This window comes from Schistocerca nitens, chromosome 5, assembly GCF_023898315.1.
Source record: "Schistocerca nitens isolate TAMUIC-IGC-003100 chromosome 5, iqSchNite1.1, whole genome shotgun sequence".
Classification (NCBI taxonomy): domain Eukaryota; kingdom Metazoa; phylum Arthropoda; class Insecta; order Orthoptera; family Acrididae; genus Schistocerca; species Schistocerca nitens.
The window spans coordinates 759,032,764-759,057,353 of record NC_064618.1 but is presented as its reverse complement, the minus strand read 5'-3'; the positions used below and the strand labels follow the sequence as shown (position 1 = coordinate 759,057,353).

At 38.2% G+C, this 24,590-nt stretch overlaps 1 protein-coding gene across 6 annotated transcripts in view; it reads right to left on the bottom strand.

Annotated features, from left to right (window-relative positions):
• The window catches only part of LOC126259565 (glycerol kinase), a 179,913-nt gene that overhangs the window by 87,479 nt on the left and 67,844 nt on the right, over positions 1 to 24,590 (bottom strand). For all 6 annotated transcript variants that reach the window (XM_049956469.1, XM_049956467.1, XM_049956468.1 and 3 more), the window contains exon 3: positions 6,524 to 6,782. In XM_049956469.1, coding sequence (XP_049812426.1) covers positions 6,524 to 6,782 — 259 coding nt within the window. The remainder of the gene's footprint in view (positions 1 to 6,523; positions 6,783 to 24,590) is intronic.

The following is a 24,590-nucleotide window of genomic DNA, read 5'->3' as shown; positions in this document are numbered from 1 at the left end:
TAGCACTTTAACAAAACATTTAAGTTACATAAACTACTATCCTGTATACTACAAACACCAGATTTGTTTGAAGCAAATATTAGAATTAGACTTAAGTAAAAGTTACATCCCTGAATTCTAATATTTTGACAAATTGTAGTAATGGTTAATGAGGTATTCTTTTATTTTGTTTTTGGACTACTGTGGATTTTCAATGTACTGTCTGAATGTGTATTGGCAACATGTTATCAGCCTGTGCAAACGGGACATATTCGAGTTCTATTCATCACAGAGATCAGGGGTGAAGTGTTTTCAATAGTCCTTTCCATACCTACTGGAAGAATGGGCATAATGTAGCATTCCCGTAGTACTAGGTCAAAATTTAAACATAATGCAATTCTCCCAGCCCAGACAAATTGAGTAAATTGGTTGCTTATTTTACTTTAGGCATGGTGTAGGATGGACCTTGGCAGCTTATAACAGCACAGTTTGTTCATGGTGGTTCCTAAGAAAACTTCTAAAAACTATGATTTTTAGGTATCAAAGTTACCAATTGGGGATGGCCACTTCTATAATTTCTCTTCATGGCAGATCATCAAAATTTCTACCATGTGTTCTCAAGATGATATTTTCAGGAAATTTTGAAACTTTGAAGCAATGACAGAAATAAATGAAAGGTACAAGAGAAGGATTAAACTTCAGGGTTAAAGAATATCACTGATAAGATTCACACGCTATCCTCAGTGAAACTGGGGAAGAATTACATGATCGGCTCAATGGAATTAACAGTTTAGTGACTACAGAACATGGACTTAAAAGAGCAAACCGAAGAAAGATGGAAATAATGAGGAATAACAGAAATGTCATTACCCATAAACTTAACATCAAAATTTGTGGCCACAAATTAGATGAATTTAAGGACGTCTGCTACCTTGTACGCAAAATAACACACAACAGATGAAGCTAGGAGGATATAAAAAGTAGACTTGCAGAGGACAAGAGCATATCATGGCAAACTAGCATCAAACATAGTCTTTAATTTGAGGAAGATCCTTCTGAGAATGAATGTTAGGAGCACAGCATTGTATGCTCATGAACTGTGAGTGTGGAAAAACCATACAAGAAGAAAACTGAAGTGTCTGAGATGTGATGCTACAGAACGATACTGAAAATTAGATAAACTGGTAAGATGAGGAATGAAGAGGTTCTCTGCAGGATCGGTGAAGAAAGGAACGTACGTAAAACACTGACAATAAGAAGGAATGGATGACAGGACATGTGTTAAGATAGCAGGGAATAATCTGTAGGGGAAGGCAGAAATGGGAAGACATCCAACAATTATATGAGGACATAGGGTGAAATGTTCCTCCAAGATGAAAATGTTAGCACAGGAAAGGTATTCATTGTGGGCTGCATCAAAACAACCAGAAGACGTGATTTTTTTTAAAAAAAAGGTTTTGCTTTCTCAGTAAAGATGCCTTTACAGAAGCTAAACTGAACTAAAAAATATTCTCAGAAAGGTATTTCCATATTGTGCTTTAAGTTCCCTTCTGAAACATTGTCAAGAACATAAACAGGTGGGAGATCAGCCTATAATTAGAGGACACTTGCTAGTCTCAACTTATTTAGATTTTACTTATACCTACTTTAGTCTTTCAGGAAATACAAACTGAATCCACATCTGGTTACAATGGTAACTCAAGAGGGACAATATCACATTAGCAAAAGATTTTAGTACTTTAATTGAAATACCATCATAGCCAAAAGATTTAGTACTTATTAGTGGCCTAATGACTTTTATGATCCCCTAAACAGATGTGTGGTGGTGGAGCATCCAATGCCTGTGTAAGTAAATCTAATGGGCTTGCCATTGATAGATGACTCTTTGCCCCTGTGTTTTCCTAAGCATAGGGACCATGAGAATCTCAAAAGATATAAGGATGCAAACCACGGCAAACAGATAGTCATCTTTTCCTTCCTCTAAATGCAAATATGCAGTACCCTCTTTCATGCACTTTACAGGAGCAGGTCAGGTGTATATTTAGATATATAATAATAAGTAAAACATTTTCTCATGTGTTTTGTTTATATTTACAACAGATGGTCCCTATAGGAATGATTTAGCAAAGAAGCCATTACAAGAATTTTATGAGAATCCGTAAGCTACATAGAACCACTGCAAGGAGCTATGGAAAGAAAGTTGACCCAGACAGATAGCTTATCAGGGCAAGCCAAACATAAACTGATTGGGGTATGTGTGCTAAAGGCTTTCTGTTAATGACTGCTTCATCCCAAAAATGCCCTCGTGTTCCATTGTTTAAGACAGATTCACTACTGTAAGAGATGTTGTCATAAATATTAATCAACATTAAAAAAAGAAAAATCAAGCTGTGACCATGAAACTTGGTGATTGTGTTAGTCCTTCTCTACAAATTCAACCTTCAATGTGACTAATTTTTCCAAACAATGGATGAATTAACAGAGTCCTTGGTTATAGAAATCTGTGTTTTACCTGTTCAACAGCATTTCACCTTAAAAAAATCAACTTGAGGTGGGGAATTTTGTGGAGCAGAAACACCCCCTGGTTAGTTTCTCACACTGCTTCATCTGGAAGGCCTCCCATAAGCTCATCAGCAGATTTCATTAGTATGCTCCTGTGACAGTTCGACCCTATCAAACAATCTGTTACCACCACACTGAGGCAGCCCCAAAAAACTTTCAACATCACAGTGACTGATGATAGTTGGGTCTTTGACTTTTTCGGTTGTGGTGAATCCACATGTTTCCACTGCTTGCTTTGCTCCTTTGTCTCAGAGTTATAGTTATATACCCAGCACCCATCCTTAGTAATTAGGCAGCTAAAAAAGGCATCTGGATTGCCCAGACATAGTTGCAACATTTTCGTTGCTACCCCAGTTCTGCGGGCTTTTCAGATAGGTACAACAACCTATGTCATGTTTGAAATGTGGTACAAGATGTGACTGATTTTCACTTTTTCCACTGTCATCTCAATTGTGATATACTGGTCTTTAAGCACCAAGGTCTCTACTTCTCCTGCAATTCCCTGTTCTTCACACAGAGATGGTCTACCACTTTGTTCTTGTTCATTCAGATTTATCTGACCACACTGGAAGAGCTGTGCCACCTAATCATAGGACCAAATGACGGTGGATTGTTGCCACACGTTTCTGGTAACTCAGCCTGGATTGTTGTAGTGTTGTTCCCCTTCAAACGTGAAAAAAAAGAAAAATGTTTTCTCACAATAGTCGTCTTTATCAATGGGCCGTACCATTTTGTTTTGGCTCCTCAAGTGGCATGCTACAGAACTGTGGCATTGGGGATTTCAATGTGTACTCGGATTGCAGACATAGGCCTACAAATAAATTAAAAATTAATTATACAACTTCTCTTTGAGGTGATCATTAAGACTTTAGGACACACTGTCTTCCACCATAATGGCATTGTGGACATTTGTCCTTCCATTCTTCTGCTTAGCCACTCACAGAAAACTGTAGATGAATACCTGCCTTCCAATCCTCTCTCATTAAGTCAAAAAGCACAGCTATGTATCAATTGGCTATTTGTGACTTAAAAGCCAATGCTGACCTAACCATTCATCTTGCTACTAAGGACTTAACGACTCAGGTTAAGAATCACAATGACTATTTGACTGCAGGTCTCCATTTGCTTTCTAGTACTTCCAGATATAAACCACACCACTGTGACTCCATTCCAGAAGTCTAGCTTGACCTACAGCACATTTTCCACTTCTACAGACCCCTCGATCTAAGCCTCTTCTTGTTCTTGTCCATTGGCACCACATTAACTCCCTCCATTCCCTTGACCTCATTCTTTCCTGATGTAAATACTCACCCCACCCCCACCCCCAATTCTTCCCCCAATCTGATATTTTACCCCATTCTCCTTCTCTCTTTCACTCTGTTTATCACACAAAAACACATTATCATTTCAATTTTTGATTATTTATAGATTTGACCCAAGGTATTGTAAGGTGCTTAAAAATGTTATTACGAAGGCAAAGAGTATGTGGTATGCAAATAGAATAGCTAATTCACAGGATAAAATTAAAACCATATGGTCAGTTGTGAAGGAAGTGTCTGGTCAGCAGCACAAGGTCAACAATATAAAGTCAGTTTGTAGTAAAAATATTTCAGCTACTGATAAATCCGATGTACGTATAGTATTTTACAATCATTTTCTGAGCATTGCTGGTGAATTAAATAAAATTTTAGTTTCTACAGGGAATCATACAACATTCTTGGTAAATGCCTTTCCAAGATTGATGTCTGAAATAAACCTCTATGATACAGACAAGGGGGAGATTGAGTCAATAATTAAATCACTGAAGACTAAGGACTCTCATGTTTATGATGGAGTGCCTAGCAGAATATTAAAATACTGTGCTGCACAGTACTGGATGGGTTATACAAAAGATTTCAAATGCTAGGCATATTTTTTGATTTAACTAATGCGTTTGATTGTGTTGATCACAAAATATTGCTCCAGGAGTTGGACCATTACTGAATACCAGGAGTAGTTCACAAATGGTTCACCTCTCACTTTGGCAACAAACAGAAAAAGGTCATTATTAACAATGTTGTTAACGGCTGTGATGTGGAGTTTGAGTGGGATACAGTCAAGTGGGGCGGTGGCCCAGGGATCAGTGTTGGGGCCACTCCTGTTCCTTATTTATATAAATGATATGCCCTCTAGTATTACAGGTAATTCTGAAATATTTCCGTTTGCTGATGACGCTAGCTTGGTTGTATAGGATGTTGTGTGCAACACTGGACCAGTTTCAAATAGTGCAGTTCATGACCTAAGTTCATGGCTTGTAGAAAATAAACTAATGTTAAATCACAGTAAGACTCAATTTTTACAGTTTCTAACACACAATTCAAGAAAACCTGACATTTTAATTTCATAGAATGGCCATATGATTAGTGAAACTGAACAGCTCAAATTTCTAGGTGTTCAGATAGATAGTAAACTGTCCTGGAAAGCCCACATTTGGGTTCTTGTTCAAAGACTTAATGCTGCCATTTTTACTATTCGAACGGTATCTGAAATGAGTGATCGTTCGACACGAAAATTAGTCTACTTTGCTTATTTTCATTCACTTATGTCATATGGTATTATATTTTGGGGTAACTCTTCCCATTATAAAAATGATAATTTTGACTCAGAAATGGGTGGCTTGAACAATAAGTGGTGTAAGTTCATGAACCTCTTGTCAACCCCGGTTCACAAGTCTGGGTATTTTGACATTGGCCTCTCAATATTAGTATTCCTTACTGTCATTTATTGTTAACAATATTAGCTTGTTCCCAAGAATAAACAGCTTTCACTCAGTTAATACTCGGCAGAAATCAAACCTGCATTTGGATCGGACTTCCTTAACTCTTGTGCAGAAAAGTGTACAGTATACTGCTGCATCCATTTTCAATAAGCTACCACTCAAATTCAAAAATCTTAGCAGTAATCCATGCACTTTCAAATCAAAACTGAAGAGTTTCCTCGTGGGTCACTCCTTCTACTCTGTCGAGGTGGTTCTTGAAAAATTAAGCTGATTCTTATTGTATTGTTGATTGCATTTACTTAAACTTATAGATTGACTTTTTGTGTTCATAAACCTTTTATTTTTATCTGTTATTAGTTTTATGTTGTAATTTCATGTACTGACATGTTCCATGACCTTAGAGATTTGCTCCTCAGTTTAGTCCTACGGAACTTGACATGTAAATAAAAATAAATCAAAAGTTTTCATAATCATTAACAACTGTACGTTTTCTCTCCCATATCCCTTAGCAGCTTCTGGCTGTGCCGCCTCCATTGCCGCTCTCACCACACACACATCCAAAAGTTCCAACTGTTTTCTCTTTCAAATGAAACCACATGGTTCCAGAGACCTTTTCAGGTCTTAGATATCTAAGATGTACATATGAAGACTGAAATGACAAATCAAAATTTATACTTTGAGACTTGTAAAGATCTCTGGAAACATAGAGTTACATTAAAGCACATATGCCTAGGTTTCATACAGGCTCCCACATTATGTTCTATGCTGAGGCACTATTCCAGTACAGTTGTAGAGTCTCTGCAATGTTGTTCAAGGCCACGGGGAACACTAAGTGGGCTGAGGCATGAATGGGACTTTGGACTGAGGAGGCCTGCTACAGTAGTCCAAGCAGTTGTGCAAAGCCACTGTGTCAGATTGGCGCGGTGGTTAGTGCATCTGTCTACTGAGCAGGAGCTCCAGCTTCAAACCCCAGCCTTGGTACAAATTTTCATTTGCTGCTTCAGTCTGCACATATGCCTCCTCTTTGCTGACAGTCATCTTCATGCATGGTGCCTGGTCAGTATTATGACATTCAAGAAGTTGTACATTTATTTGTTTGTGTGTGTGTGTGTGTGTGTGTGTGTGTGTGTGTGTGTGTGTGTGTGTGTGTGTGTAAGTTACCTATCCTATTTAATTTTCAATTGTTAATACAAAAATATTAAAACACATAAAAACACAACATACTTATAGCATTATAAAGAGGTTTCCCAGTGATGGAATCCCAGGCTACTGTACTCTCCCTCTGATTAGTTATACCAATGGTAACTATATCACTTGGTTCTATTTCTTGCTCTTGAAGTTCTTCTGCCACTTTTTCAATGCATATCTTAACAGTATCTAATATTTTCAGTGGATCTTGTTCCACCCATCCTTCTTGTGGAAATATGTATGATGATTCTATTTGATGGGAGGCTATTACCTCAGATGTTCGAGCAGAGAACACCTGGGAAAGAAACAATAGATATAATCTCGTTACAGAAGTCATAGCAAAGTAAAATATGCATGCTTCATCTTAGTGTTAATTTGTGGTTGGTTCTATAACATAATGCAGGCAATGTCCCAAGAAATATGTTACTCCACTACTTATTGTCATAAAAAAATGTAAATGAGTGATGGTTACAAACTAATACATAAAAGTCTCAGTTCCACTTGCATTCATGTGACCAACTATACCCAATTACAAAGTTCCTCCTATGAACTATGGACCACCCCCCCCCCCCCTTTCTTTCCCTCCTGTCTTTCTTTAGAGAACAAAGCAGCTGAGATCATAAAGCATCCAAATCATAACTTAAAAAATAAAGAATTCCATGGTTCTTGAATTTGGTAGCACATATGAACCTAAACTGTGGGTAAAACTATAAGGACTAATGATGCTGGACCTGGAATGCTACTCAAAGAATAACAGACACAATGACAGGTATAAAGAACAGTTAGTACTACTTACCCCTTCAAGAGGTTGGCTGATTAAATTTTTTGAGACAACTAGTGACTATTCTCAAAAATTAAATCTCCTTTGATATGTTGCTATGGTGAGCATAAAGAAGAAGACATTATATAGCCTGTGCTGCATCTGCTAAAATCTCAGATAGCTTAGACAATGAACACACATTAAAATGTAAGAAATTAAAAAACTAAAAATAGGTTATAAAATAGTGCACAGTGAGTACAAGGTGGTGGAGGGTTGCAATTAAACAGATGACAATGATTGCCCAATATATTGCTTCACACTGAGATGGACAAAGAGAACTCACCCTAATTGTAGGGTGGGATTTAATCTCTCTGAGTTCATTTCCACCGAGTGAAAACCAATGTTTCATGCCAGAGCAATATAGTGTTCCTATGTTACTCAGCACAGAAATCTTCAGAGAGGGCAGAATTGCTCCAGGCCTGGGCAGGAGGGTTGCAGCTTTAGCAGTAGCATCAGCATCTATGCTGTAGGCACTACCACATCAAAGGAGACCTTGAAGAGACCAGACTAAAGGATGGTTCCTGAAGAGGGAAAGCAGCCTTGTCATTATTAAAGGAGCATTTTTGCAGCCCTGGAATAACTATCTGCCAGTCGAACTAAATCATCTGAATTTCATTGTCCAGTTCATGACCAACATTTGGTACATACTGGTACCAAAACTGTGGTTGTACATCTTCAATGATACTCCGTAATCCACTGTATGACACATATTGGAGGGTACCCCATACCACTACTAGTCATTCCATTTTATGTTCCACTCCCAAATAGAACAAGGGGAAAATGACTGGCTCGTAGCTTATCTTAGTGGGCCTTACATACAATATATCAGGTGACAATTATTGAATTATATGGAAAAAAAACATATTTTAGTTACAAATTATGGCATGCACACACTTTGTTCAAGATGTAAGTGTCACTACAGATATTCAGATTTAGGTTATGACATGTTCGATACACCAGTCATCATTGGCCATGATGTGTTGCATGTGAATAGTGAAATTCTGCATGACCTGCTGAAGTGTTGGAACATTGATGCTGCCGATGACCTCCTGAATGGCTGTTTTCAGCTCAGAAATGGTTTTAGGATTACTGCTGTACACCTCATCTTTAATGCAGGCCCCCAAAAAAAGAACCAATCGAGGCCCATACTGGTGGCCTCTGGGTACCCCAGAGCCAGATTGCAGTCCCCAAAGTGCTCCTCCAAGACATCACTCACCTGCTTCGATGGGGTTGAGCTCCGTCTTGTATGAGCCACATCTTGTCGAAATCAGGTCACTTTGGATAATGGGGACGGAATCATCTTCCAAAACCTTCACGTACTGTACAGTAGTCATCATGCCATCAAGGAATATCACATCGATTATTCCATGGCTAGATATTGCACACCAACAGTCACCCGTTGAAGGTGAAGAGACTTCTTGATTGTGAAATGCAGATTCTCAGTCCTTCAAACATGCCAGTTTTGCTTATTGATGAACCCATCCAAATGCAAGTGGGCTTCGTCACTAAACCAAACCATATTCACATACTGATTCCCATCATGCCCCATGGCCAACCATGCAATTTGAATGTCCTAATGCAAACCATCAGAAGTTATGATGTTTTATTTCATATAGTTCAATAATTGTCACCATGTATGTTGGTGTGAATAGAATCGTTCTGCAGTCAGCTTCAAATGCTGGTTCTCTAAAGTTTTCCCAGTAGTGTTCCTCAAAAAGAACATCACCTTCCCTTCATGGATTCCCATTTGAGTTACCGAAGCATCTCTGTAACACTTGTGTGCTGTTTGAACCTACCAATAATAAATCTAGCAATCTGCCACTGAATTGCTTCAATGTCTTCCTTTAATCTGACCTGATACGGATCGCAAACACTTGAGCACTACTCAGAAATAGATCACACCAGTATTCATACGTGGTCTCCTTTACAAATGAACCACACTTTCCTAGAACTCTCCCAATAAACCAAAGTTAACCATTCGCCTTTCTTACCACAATTCTCACATGCTCATGCCATTTCATGTCGCTTTGCAGCATTACACTCAAATATTCAAATGACATGACTGTGTCAAGCAGGACAGTAGTAATGCTGTATCTGAACATTATGGGTTTGTTCTTCCTGTTCATTTGCATTGACTTACATTTTTCTATATTTAGAACTAGCTGCCATTCATCACAACAACTAGAAATTTTCTCTCTGTCACCCTGTATCCTCCTACAATCACTTCAACACCTTACACTGCTACCCATCATGTTCGCCAGTCATTTTTCGTATATAGATAATAATAGCAGTCCTATCACACTTCCCTGGGGCACTCCTGATGATACCCTTGACTCTGATGGACATTCGCTGTTGAGGGCAACATGCTGGATTCTATAACTTAGCAAGTTTTCGAGCAATTCACATATCAGTGAATCTATTCCATTCTTCTTTAACATTCTGCAATGGAGCACCGAGTCAAACGCTTTCCGGAAATCTAGAAATAGGCAATCTGCCTGTTGCCCTTCATTTATGAATTGCAGTATATCATGTGAGAAAATGGTAAACTGAGTTTTGCACACACAGTGCTTTCTAAAACTATGCTCATTTGTGGGCATAAGCTTCTCAGTCTCAAAAAGATTTATAATATTTGAATTGAGAATATGTTCAAGAATTCTGCAGGAAACCCATGTTACGGATATTGGTCTGTAATTTTGTGGGTCCACTCTTATACGTAGGAGTCTTTTGTGTGTGTGTGTGTGTGTGTGTGTGTGTGTGTGTGTGTGTGTGTGTTTGTGTGTGTGTGTGTGTGTGTTCCCCTGGTCACTTGGGCCTTCACAATGAGTGACAGATTTGCAATAAATGCAAACTAAGTAAGGGGCCAGTGCCATAGAGTATTCTTTGAAAGACCGAATTGGGATTCCATCCACACCTGGTGACTTATTTGTTTTCAACTCCTTCAATTGTTTATCACTGTCAGGGATGATTATTACTATGCCATCCTTACAGGAGTCTGTTTGATGGTCAAATGATGGTATATTTGTACAATTCTCCTGTGTGATTTGTTGAATATGAAATTTAAAACTTCAGCTTTCATTTTGCTGTCTTCTACTGCCACACCAGTCTGGTCAATAAGTGATTCGGTGGAAGCCTTAGACACACTTAGTAATTTGACATAGTTGTGGAAGACAAGCAGCAGGTCAATGACACCTACATGTAGGTCTCAAAATTGTGCATCAGGAGGAACCAAATTTCCAAGTGATGGTTATGCATGGCATGTCACTTTACTCTTATTGTAGGGGACACATTACTGGGTTCATCGGCAGTAGCTTTTCTGCACACTAGACCATACAAAGGACTGTGCCTATAGTGCCCTAGTAGCATGGATGCCTGGAAAGTTAGTGCATGCAAGGACTTGAGTATGTGATGTTGTAGAGATGTGAGTTCGTATTGCTGCAGCTGACATGTGGATTTGTTGTAGTGTACTGCTATATCAGTGCGCATGTCCCACAATTGGAGGTCTGCAGATCTTTCAGTTCTGCATCATCATTCTACACCATTATTAGCTCACTGAAATCTGCTGGCTGAAATATGGCACTGGCCCTAACCACTTGGAAACTTGGTTAGTCCTGATGTACAATTTGCACACCTGCGTGTAGTTTTCATTGACTTGCTGCTTGCATCTCACAACATATGTTAGTGACTCACAGTGATTTATTGGTTTACGATGGGGCCACTACAAGGTCAGGTAGTGGAGGGTGTGAATAGTACACAGTGGCAGTGCAGAAAAGTTGCCAGCCAGGAAAGACTGCCAAAAGGAGGCTGAAGTAGATTGCACCATGTTATTACTGTCTGGCATCCACCTCAGAAGAATGATGCCATATCACACATAATGGTATGGTAGAATACCTACGTAACTTTCTTAAGGGTGCTGTCATGTGCCATGCAACTGGGTCTTGGGTTGACAGACTCTTGCTGGTACTCCTCAGGCTGCACACTGTGAGAAATGTCAATTGTCTGTGACAGAGCCTGCATATCGTGAGCTCCTGCAGTAGTCAGACGAATTCTTTCTCCCATCCACCACAGCTACCTATACAACAACTGGATTTGCACAATAGGTTGACAAGGCACTGACTGTCCAGGTAAAAACGAAAATGAGGATCGTGTCCACCGATTTATATAAACTGGCATACCTGAGTGCCAAAACTGAAACTGTAATGATGGCCACTAGCACACAGTACAGAAAACCTTTGAAAAATTAAGGACTGCTCAATGACAATGGTGAGATCCATGTCAGAAATTAGTAAGATTAGTAAGAGGATCAGGGCAAGAAAGAAATATATGGAAAATGTCATGAAAATGAAGTGGAGGTTGGAGGAAATGTTGTCAGGCAAATGTACTTGGGAAGTTGTAGAAGATACGAAAATACTGAAATGATAATCTAGGAGGTGGGTAGATGAAACTAGAAAACATAAAGAAGCATTGTGGATGAATATCACTGAAGAACATAATACCTGAAAAAGTCTAGAGAAGATCTTATTCTGCATGAGATGTCCAATGCTTGATGATGATATTAATTCTCTTATTGTATATTCCTGATTTTGTGCTTTACATGTTCATTTCCTTCTTGTTTTGCATTGTTTCCTCTGCACTCAGTAGTCTACATAGTCTATGATTAAGGTGCTTTAAAGTCAACACAATTTAGAACTGTCATATCATGTACTATTCCTTATAGTCTAACAATATAGCATCGCCTACAATTCTAGTTTCATTAAGACTTAAGAAGTTAGTCTTCTCTGCAAATTCTTCTAATATATGATCTCTGTCATTTACGGTATCATACTAAAAGTGTATTATTGAAGCTTCATTTCTTACTTTTGATTCCACTGTTGCATTAAAATATCCAAATATCACCTTGTAGTGGGATTTGTTATCATTTATCAGTTTCTGTAACTCTTCATACAAGGTTTCTAATAGTTCATAGAAACGTGACCAAACTGGTGTACAGAGTACATTGATTTCTATGGAATGTCTTGTATTCATTTTGAAACAAGTCTTCTCATTCAGTCTGAGATTTCTTTAATATTATCAGCAACATTGTTTTTAATTTCATTGTTTACAGCATGTCTACAAATTGAATTTCTACCATTGTCTTTAGCTCTACAATAAAACATACTTTCTGGTTTTGATTCTATTTGTCTTTAGTTTTCTTGCTATACTTCAGACATCCAACTACATGTCAACTGATGTTGTTAATCGCTCTTCCTACTCCACTAACACATCTTCAGTTGCTTAAGTTGTACAGTTTATTATCCTCAAACAAAAGTTAGCATAATAGTTAGTAATATAAGTTATTGTTTATTTACCCATGTTTTGCATAGAAAAATATAGCCACTGAAGTAGCTTGGCATGCCTTGTGGCAAAAAGCAAATGCCTAAGGAACCTCAGACCACTACTTTCAACATATTTTCAACTGGGCTGGAATACCAACATTCTAGGAACTCACACACAGTAGGGTTACCAACAACCTTACCCAAGGTACTCTAACCGGCACAAAGACCAAAAGTTTGAGACACATGGGACACATGAACAGTGTAATCCTTACAGATGCCATGGTCACTGCAGCTGCAGCCCAGATCTCATAGCATGAGATTAACATGACCAGATCTACATCTACATCTGCAAACCACTATGAAATGCTTGGCAGATGGTTTGTCTCATTGTACCATTTATTAGGACTTTTTCCAGTTTCATTCACATAAGGAGTACAGAAAGAATGCGTGTTTAGCATGATGACTGCTGCAAGGCCACCGATGGCCACAGCATACACTTACGCCTGATGTCATAAACTGATAATGGCCACAGCAGAACCTGGTGCCATGGCCTGGCCTGGCAATGAAACACCCACCACTGTGCAAGCAGCAGTCAACATGTTAAGTGCCTCCATGCACACTGTAATTGATTTAATCTTGTCATCGTGATCCCAACAGGTGTGATACATAGTGGGTTGCAATATATTCCTATAGTCACTTAGAGCCAGTTCTTGGCACTTTGTAAGTCTCCCATGGATCAAACTCATCTGTGCCCATTTGTGCTGCCCTTCTCTGTAGATGTTCAATATCCCTTGTTAGTCCTGTTTGGTATGGGTCCCAAACACTTGAGCAATACTGTAGAATGGGTCACATATATGATTTGTAAGCCATCTTTGTAGACTGATTGCAGTTTCACAGTGTTCTACCAACAAACTGAAGTCTACAACCTGCTTTACCTATCACAGATCCGATGTAATGATTACATTTCATATCCCTATGAAGTGCATGTGCTGTTTATGTGCTAACAGTTACCTCATATCAATACTGCCATAAACTATCAATCAATGATCAAGAGACTCATAACACATTTAACTATAAAGTGTTGAAGACACTGAATTATTATAGTGTCTACAGTTCAGTTTGGAGAGCAGCCAATCTATATCTCCATCTCCACCTATATACATACTCCACAAGCTACTGTGCAGTGTATTGCAGAGGGTAAAAGGTACTAATATCAGTTTTTCCCTCCTATTCCACTTGTGTACTGACCAAGGGATAAATTGTTGACCATATGCCTCTATGTTGTTACCTCAAAACTGAGCGATCAGCATGACTGAGTGCCATGCAGAGGACCCAGCTTCATTTCTTGGTAGCTGGGATTTTTCTTTGATGTATTTCACATGTGGGCATGCCCATCCACCCCCCCCCCCCCCCCCTCAAAACACGCACAAACAGAGAGAGAGAGAGAGAGAGAGACTTACTGATGCTTACCTCCATGTCTATTATTGCGCTGGAGGTAAGTGTGTGTGTGTGTGGGGGGGGGGGGGGGTCACCCACAGTATCGCATTTCAAATTAAAGGCAGAAGAGTACCAATTAAATGCTAGTGTAATTATCTGACTGTTAAGTATGTCTATGAGCCACTCATTTACCTGCAGGTGAGAGTGTGCTTCCACTCCCTTTACATCATTTCCAGCCCAAATTTCTTATTATCACAATATTATATAACTATATTTCATTTCTGTGTGCTCTCTGCTTCCTGTTTCACATCTGAAATTGTTACCTTTACCTAAATGCTTTTGTCTTTCCTTTAGCCATTCTATCGTCTTTCTTCTATGTACTTCACACTACCACATTGTTTTGCTTGTTACTTCTTACATACCTTTTCTTGACTGAATTAGATCTACAAATTCAATTTTTATTCTACATTTAAATAATTCTGTATATTTTGGCTTTCATATTTGATCTTATCACCAATATAATATCGTCATTCATTTGCAGATATCTGTTTATGGTTTTGTTGCAACAAGTGATCTCTCACTCTGAATATGACTATCACAATTGGTTAAAGGAGTAATGATATTTTATTATTGATATTTTGAAATAACAAACTCCAAATTCTCTATTTATTTTCATATTTTCTAATAACTCCTGGGGTGAATGGCTTGAAATATTTATTATTATTATCATATTAGAGTGAAAAAAAATGGCTTTCCTCACAAGGAAGATTAATGTTAGAAGCAAAGAAAATAATTTTTTAGAGTTGTCTTTAAAGTTGGATGTAACACTCTTTGCTGTATTTTCAAATGTCATTCAGCTGAAATTATAACTGGTTTTCAATAAAGATTACCTTTTCGAAGATTTTATTATCTATGGAGGTGGTAGATTTTGCCATTCTTCTAATAAGATTTTCTGCAGCATGAAGTTCTACTGGAAGATGATCATACTTGTTTGGAGTGCTATCTTCTCTTCTGTTGCTGATTAATATTTGCATGCTGGTTTTAAATAACTCACAGAGACAATATTTCAAACTTTGCTTAAGTATGTTTCAGTTAGATATACAAATTTTGTCATGAATTATTCTGACAGGCACTACTTTATGTGCAGCTCATGCAAGTGCACAGAACAGATCATAGAAGATAAAGTAGACTGAAAATGTTGATTTTAATTAAGATTCTGTTGACCTCTTCAGCAATATTATATCTTATATCAGATAGTGAAGGGAGACGAAACTTTAATAGTCATGGGTGACTGGAATTTGGTAGTAGGAAAAGGGAGAGAAGGAAACATAGTAGGTGAATATGGACTGGGGCTAAGAAATGAAAGAGGAAGCCGCCTGGTAGAATTTTGCACAGAGCACAACTTAATCATAGCTAACAATTGGTTCAAGAATCATAAAAGAAGGCTGTATACATGGAAGAAGCCTGGAGATTCTGACAGGTTTCAGATAGATTATATAATGGTAAGACAGAGATTTAAGAACCAGGTTTTAAATTGTAGTACATTTCCAGGGGCAGATGTGGACTCTGACCACAATCTATTGGTTATGAGCTGTAGATTAAAACTGAAGAAACTGCAAAAAGGTAGGAATTTAAGGAGATGGGACCTGGATAAACTGACTAAACCAGAGGTTGTACAGAGTTTTAGGGAGAGCATAAGGGAACAATTGACAAGAATGGGGGAAATAAATACAGTAGAGGAAGAATGGGTAGCTTTGAGGGATGAAGTAGTGAAGGCAGCAGAGGATCAAGTAGGTAAAAAGACGAGGGCTAGTAGAAATCCTTGGGTAACAGAAGAAATATTGAATTTAATTGATGAAAGGAGAAATATAAAAATGCAGTAAATGAAGCAGGCAGAAAGGAATACAAACGTCTCAAAACTAAGATCGACAGGAAGTGCAAAATGGCTAAGCAGGGATGGCTAGAGGACAAATGTAAGGATGTAGAGGCTTATCTCACTAGGGGTAAGATAGATACTTCCTACAGGAAAATTAAAGAGACCTTTGGAGAAAAGAGAACCACTTGTATGAATATCAAGAGCTCAGATGGAAACCCAATTCTAAGCAAAGAAGGGAAAGCAGAAAGGTGGAAGGAGTATATAGAGGGTCTATACAAGGGTGATGTACTTGAGGACAATATTATGGAAATGGAAGAGGATGTAGATGAAGATGAAATGGGAGATATGATACTGTGTGAAGAGTTTGACAGAGCACTGAAAGACCTAAGTCGAAACAAGGTCCCGGGAGTAGACAACATTCCATTAGAACAACTGACAGCCTTGGGAGAGCCAGTCCTGACAAAACTCTACCATCTGGTGAGCAAGATGTATGAGACAGGTGAAATACCCTCAGACTTCAAGAAGAATATAATAATTCCAATCCCAAAGAAAGCAGGTGTTGACAGATGTGAAAAGTACCGAACAATCAGTTTAATAAGTCACAGCTGCAAAATACTAACGCGAATTCTTTACAGACGGATGGAAAAACTAGTAGAAGCCGACCTCGGGGAAGATCAGTTTGGATTCCATAGAAATATTGGAACATGTGAGGCAATAGTGACCCTACGACTTATCTTAGAAGCTAGATTAAAGAAAGGCAAACCTACGTTTCTAGCATTTGTAGACTTAGAGAAAGCTTTTGACAATGTTGACTGGAATACTCTCTTTCAAATTCTGAAGGTGGCAGGGGTAAAATACAGGGAGCGAAAGGCTATTTACAATTTGTACAGAAATCAGATGGCAGTTATAAGAGTCGAGGGACATGAAAGGGAAGCAGTGGTTGGGAAGGGAGTGAGACAGTGTTGTACCCTCTCCCCGATGCTATTCAATCTGTATATTGAGCAACCAGTGAAGAAAACAAATGAAAAATTTTGGGTAGGTATTAAAATCCATGGAGAAGAAATAAAAACTTTGAGCTTCACCGATGACATTGTAATTCTGTCAGAGACAGCAAAGGACCTGGAAGAGCAGTTGAACGGAATGGATAGTGTCTTGAAAGGAGGATATAAGATGAACATCAACAAAAGCAAAACGAGGATAATGGAATGTAGTCGAATTAAGTTGGGTGATGCTGAGGGAATTAGATTAGGAAATGAGACACTTAAAGTAGTAAAGGAGTTTTGCTATTTGGGGAGCAAAATAAGTGATGATGGTCAAAGTAGAGAGGATATAAAATGTAGACTGGCAATGGCAAGGAAAGCGTTTCTGAAGAAGAGAAATTTGTTAAAATCGAGTATAGATTTAAGTGTCAGGAAGTCGTTTCTGAAAATATTTGTATGGAGTGTAGCCATGTATGGATGTGAAACATGGACAATAAATAGTTTGGACAAGAAGAGAATAGAAGCTTTCAAAATGTGGTGCTACAGAAGAATGCTGAAGGTTAGATGGGTAGATCACATAACTAATGAGGAGGTACTGAATAGGATTGGGGAGAAGAGAAGTTTGTGGCACAACTTGACTAGAAGAAGGGATCGGTTGGTAGGACATGTTCTGAGGCATCAAGGGATCACCCATTTAGTATTGGAGGGCAGCGTGGAGGGTAAAAACCGTAGAGGGAGACCAAGAGATGAATACAATAAGCAGATTCAGAAGGATGTAGGCTGCAGTAGGTACTGGGAGATGAAGAAGCTTGCACAGGATAGAGTAGCATGGAGAGCTGCATCAGACCAGTCTCAGGACTGAAGACCACAACAACAACAAAACTTTACTGTACATCTTTATACAATATAACCATAGACTGTCAATAAAAATTTGTTTCTGTCATCTATCCCTGTACCATTTGTCATTAAAAATTATCATTTCACTTTTCTACACATATGTTAGGGTACATCACATATGCCCCCACTGTCTGCTGGAAGCAAACACCTCAGTCTTGTCGATGATAGCAGACAGTAGTTGGATATCTCACATAAAATAACAAATGTTTACATGTACAATAACAATGCCATAAAACAATGACATAGGTTTCAAATTAGTTTCTATAGTTTTTATACTTACAAGGTACAATTTTGACTTTCTTGTGTCTTTGAACACCATTGGATTAGGATCATGGTCTTGGGATATAATTTCTTTATTACTGGACCAAGGATAGGTATGGGGTAGTCAAGAATTGTTTTATACCTTCTCTTTATTATCATCATGTTGTGACGAAGCAAGCTGGGGTAATTTTACTTCCCCTCTTGTTTTGCCATCTGCCTCCTTAAATTTGTTTTTCCACTTTTAACCAATTACCACTAACATACATGGATATAGTCTGCATTTACATAAGAGAAAGGCTGGTCCTCAGTTATAAAGAATATAACACCAGATATAACTTTGTGCTTAATTTATGTATGTAATTGGTTTTCTATTTACTTCAGTTATGCCTAGTTACTATCTTGTTATAGGGTGAAACCAGTAATTGTTTCATAACATAAATTCTATTGTTGACACATAATCAAATATAAATTCTGTAATAATTATAAGCATCTGGGAGACGAAACAATAGCATTCTTTAAGTATTTGGCTCTATTTGAAAACATGTTAGCAAAGCCAGCCCTTAATTAATTGCAAAGTAATTAACAGTTTCATCAAAAGTATTGTTTGCATAGCTATACATGTTAATTTCATCATTTAAACAAATAATTCAGCTGAACTCTTGTAGTAGAAGAAACTGTCAAAAAGAACCATTTTTTCGATGTATTCAGTTAATTTAATGAGTAAGTTCTAATTGTAATTTCTGTAAATTTAACTTTGAACAATGTGTAGTTTCGCCACCTATTATGGTGATGATATATAAGGGCCCAATTTTTGGTCACGAGACAGTCAGTCCACAGCCGAGTTTCAGACAAGGAATGTGTGTTGGTTAGAATGACAACAATGCATCAACTTAACAGTGTAATAAGTGTTATATAATTAGGTCGTGTGTTAAAACAGTGAGTGTGTCTGCTCCATATGTGCCTTTCTATTCTTCAAGAACTGTGAACTTTGTGGTTAAGTTTTTACTGATTGTAGCTGTTCAACAGTAAACTATTGTAGCAGTATGTGTATGTTTGCCTGCTAACTATTACAGGTATGAGGCTTATGGAAAGTTAGAACAATAGGGCACTGGCCATATTTACTTTGTAATATTGGGGGGTTGTGAAAAGTGAAAGTAAAAGACTGTGAAACACAGCTGTGCATCTGTCAGCTACATCATTTATGGTAGACAGTATTGCACGTCCACCCCCAATTATTTATTTATTTATTTATTTTTTTTTTTTTCAGCCAGTACATCGACGCTGAAGACAACAAATGAAGAAACAAACCACTACATGTGGTGCCCCGGGTGAGGACTATCGTACATGGGCACAATAAACTAGAACTCACGAAATTTGACAGTGAAGTGTGAACTTGAGCAGTTTACAGTTTTAAAAGGAAGGCAGCCACTGAGTACAGGAGCAGCCAAGAGGCACAGCTGATCGAGATAAACAAGACGCCTTGCCGAGAGAATTACAACTTGCTGCAGTCTTGCAGATCCAGATAACAGCAGCAGCAGCAGCAGCAGCAGAAGAAGAAGAAGAAGAAGAAGAAGAAGAAGAAGAGTGAATGAGAATAAGATAATTTCATAGCAAAAGCTGTTTTGTATTAAGAGGTACATAATGAGTGATCTTAATGAACATGACAGTGACTGAGGACAAAGCTGTAGAGGTTAAGTTTTTAAATAAACAGAAAGACTTAATAGGGACTGATTTGCAGAACAATAGTCGTTACGGAAAATTGGAAGCAATGGTAAGGCAAATTATAAATAATATGGCTACGAAAGAAGACATTATTGGACAGTGGTAGTGATTTGAATGGCATTTCACAGGCATGTTTTGAATCTATTAAGAACAGAGATGATACAGTAGTGATGCATGTGTCTGGAATAAAAATTATTTGTGCTACTAGTAAGCTATCACTGAGTGTGACACTGAGGACAACAAATGAAGAAACAAACCACTACATGTGGTGCCCCGGGTGAGGACTATTGTACATGGGCACAATAAACTAGAACTCACTGTGGAATTGGCAGGACAGCTGTTGGACTGCAATTTCTAGGTAATTCAAAATCTCAGCAGTGGTATAATATTTGGGACGTACTTCTTGTGCAACTAGCAAATAGGGGGTTCAACATTCTGTGCTGGATTCATTATGTGGCGATAATGCTTACCCCAGCTGTCTGTCTCATTTTTCATGTTTCCTGAGGCAGTCAAACTATTCTCCTATCCTATCTCTAGTTCATAAGTAAATCAGAACCATTCTATCTTCTACTTTCCTGTGGTTTTGTGCAGTAGGATACTTAAGTATAGAAATATGTTAGAAAAAGTTTCACTAGTGCTATCTGTGTGTTTATCTATATTATGTTGTGTTAGTTGTAAGTAATGCAATCATAAGAGGATGGAAGAACGTAAATTGGTACAATGGTTAAAGAATTTCCGTAAAGAGAGGTAAGGTAAACAGAAAATACAAAGGGTCAGCATATGTGGAGGAGAAGGTGCAGCTTAACTGAAAATGTTAGCATCTGAAGTAATCAGCTCATTGGTGCAGCAGCAGAGGCAATATTCAGTATAAAACAATCTTAAATATGAGATCTTAATATTAATTGGGGTAGAAGTTTTTGTTATATGCGAGTTCAGGCTGAGTTTGTGAAATTACTACAGAGAACGCGGATGGAAAATGAAGACCTACTAGTCAGCTTCGATGTGACATCCTTATTCACACGAGTACCGACAGAAGACTCCCTGGCTTTATTCGAAGAACACTTTGAGAAGGATATCATCAAGCTCTTTCACCATGTTCTAACCACCACCTATTTCAAGTGTGGTGGGAAGTTCTACAAACAGATAGATGCTGTAGCTATGGGCTCCCCCATAGCACCAGGCATAACCGACCTATACATGGAGCACTTCGAAAAGCTAGCACTGGACACTGCTAAACACAAGCCAAAAGCCTTCTACAGGTATGTTGACGATACCTTTGTAGTTTGGCCACATGGCAGGGACAAACTGCTAGAGTTCCATCAACACCTCAATAGCATACATGGAAATATCAAATTTACCATGGAGATAGAAGAGAACAGAAGCTTACCCTTTCTGGATATCCTGATCACAAGAAACATTGACGGCACGCTGGGACACACAGTGTATAGAAAGAAAACAAACACAGACCTCTATCTAAATGCCAATAGCTGCCACCACCCTGCGCAACGCAATGCTGTACTCAACACTTTAGTGCACAGGGCCAGGTCCATCTGCGATAAGGAAAGTTTGCCAGGAGAATTGCAACACCTAAAGGACATCTTCAAGAAAAATGTATACAGTGAGACACAAATAAGGAGAGCTCTGAAGGCTGACCACAAGAAGAGAGAAGAGAGACTGGATGAAGATGAAGCAATGGGCTGTGGGTTCTTGCCATACGCGGGTCCTCCGACGTCCAAGATCGCGAGAATTCTCAAGAAAATAAAGTGAAGACTGTTTTCTGTGCAGCAGGAAAAATCTAAGACCTTCTCAGTTCAACCAAGGATACACTAGGTCTGATGGCACCAGGTGTGTACAAGATCGGATGCGAATGTGGGATGCAATATATAGGACAGACGCAGCGTTGCATCTCACAGCACCGCAGTGAACACATTAGGCATGTACGCTTGGGTCAGAACAACAAATCTGCTGTGGCAGAACATAGTATTGACGAGAAGCACACCTTCGATTTCGAGGACACAAAGAAAATATGCAGTACAAACAGATTTTGGGACTCAGTAATCAAAGAGGCCATAGAAATACGGTTACACGACAACCTAACCAACCGTGACAGTGGCTACCATCTCAGCACAGCCTGGGAGCCTGCAATCAGAAAAATCAGAAAAGAATGTTCCGTTCCACCAAGGGCCGCGGACGGAGCAGACAGAGATGGATGCCGGGACTCGAACCCCGCGCACGCATACCCCCCACCACCGCCCGATCCAGGCGCATCGGGCGATTCCGCGGGTGCGTGATTGGCTGGCCGCGGGAAGCGGAGAGCAGTCCAGCAGAGATATAAGCCCGTGACCGACGATATCCCGACACTTCGCCTGAAGATGATGGAGATGCATTCCATCGAAACGTTGCTACGAGACGACGATGCTACTCGGCTGACAACCCGTGAAGACTTCATATAAGAAGTTTTTGTGTTCAGTGCAATCAGTATATGGAGATAACTATCTATCTGTGTCATCATACAGTCTTTTCTAACATTAAGGAATTACAACTTTAAACATAGTTGCTTGGAGTAATTTGTGGAAATAATAAGCAAGATCTGGATGTATATCGCCCTTCAGGCTGGAATATTAAGCAATTTGATGGGATACAGTGAAATAGTAGTTTTTCTAAGTGATAATTTTGTCTGGTCGGTAATGACAGTTAAGTTTGCCTTAGCATAAGGATCTGTTACCATGGAGTGTTTTTCAGTAGAGTAATTTTGCATTGGATAAGCAGTGCAGGTGTTTATTTATTAGATAATGAAACAATAATGAAATAATAAAATAATGAATAATGTTAGGGTCTTAATGGTTAGGGAGCCTGCCTCTCCAGTAGGAATACTTTTCGAGTATGCACTCCCCTAGCTAACAAGGTAAGAAATGAAAGTAAAATAATGGAGCTGACAGTCAAGACTGAGTAATGAAAAAGATAACTGCATACAAACAAATGTGGTGTAACTGTACTGATGATCTAAATTTTAAACTAGGTGATCTTGGGTACTGTGTATATTGTGCAATTCATGACACTGCAGCTGGGAATGAGAGCTTAACAGAAAGAGCAATATTTTTAGTGAAGTACCAGTAATATAATGCTGGACCATTGGAGCTATAGGTTACCTGAAAAATTCTGTTTGTATTCTGAGGAATTATGAGCTTGAGGTGATAATACTGGAGCAAGGAAGGGTAATTTTGCTGATTAACTGATAACTGTGGTGCTACACTGATGTGAATATTCTGACAGGTAAACTATTTGGTAACATTTTGTGAGGATATAATTTTCTGGTTCAATGAGAGTAGTACTCAGAGTGGAGGAATAGGGCAATGATTTGGTACAACATCCATCCCTTTAATTTTGAGTTGAATAGTAATTAAGCTAGATAATGGTGACTACTCTTTTTTCATAACATAATGATTAGTAAATTTATCCTACTGCACATCTTGAGTTTTTGCTTCAGCAAATGGGAAGGAAACAAAAATCTTTCAAGTTTAACCAGCTTCAGCAGAGTTATGGCTTAGATTAATGTTTAGTAGTGTAATGTGCACTTAATTTTAAAATTTTACTAGTCCACACCTTTTGTACTAAAGTCAATTTTAGTGCTAATTATTGTAATGTTATGAGAACTATGTAATTACTTACTTATGATGTAATGTATATCATTTGCCATTAGTGTTAAACATTTTTTTCTTACATTTAAGTTACAAGTAAAAGCAAGTGTACTAAAGTAGGGTATTTTGTCTGATTTTTTCATGTACTGTGGAGGAGGACAGCCACCTCCAAGGGAACTAATAGTGGTGCATGTCCTTACTGACTACCACTTGGACCTGTTGAAGGTGTGGACAACTTGGTGAGAAAATGTGTAAAAGCTCATTGAAAAATTGAATGTGCTTGTGAAAAATACTAAACATTGAGCAAGTGAAATTTCTGTCTATTGCAACCCACGAGGACTTATTATTTGAAGCAAGACAGGACTTGTATCAAATGATATGTATCTTTAAATGTAATCTTCGCTTACCCAAAAAGGACAGCACTTATGATTAAGATGTCTAATTCTCTGTTAAAAGTATAACATGTGGATTTTTTGTGACATTCTCCAATACACTGTATGTAAATATTTTGTATGGGGATTTTTGTATGGCCACTTCACATGAGTATAAATTTGAAAAAAAAAAAAAACATACATACTGTGTAGTTTTGATAAGTTGCTTACGTAATTTTTGTGTGTGTGGATTTTAAACTCAATTTATGGGGTCACTTGTGATCACTAATTGCCCAGTTAGTTATTTGCAATATCTATCTGGTCAATCCAATGAGGGAGTGATGTGATGAAGCAAGCCAGGATAATTTTACTCCCCCTCTTGTTTTGCCATCTGCCTCCTTAAATTCATTTTTTCACTTTTAACCAGTTACCACTAACATACGTGGATATAATCTGCATTTACATAAAAGAGAAAGGTTGGGTCTCATTTTTAAAGAATATAACTCCAGATCTAATTTTGTGCTTAGTTTTATATATATAATTGGTTTTCTAATTTACTTCGATTATGCCTAGTTACTATCTTTTGTTACAGGGTGAAATCAGTAATTGTTTTGTAATGTAAATTCTATTGTTAACATATAAACAAATATAAATTATGTAATAATTATAAACATTTGGGAGATGAAACAATAGCATTCTTTAAGTATTTATTTGGCTCTATTCGAAAACATGTTAGCAAAGCCCAATTTTTGGTCATGAGACAGTCAGTCTACGGTCGAGTTTCAGACG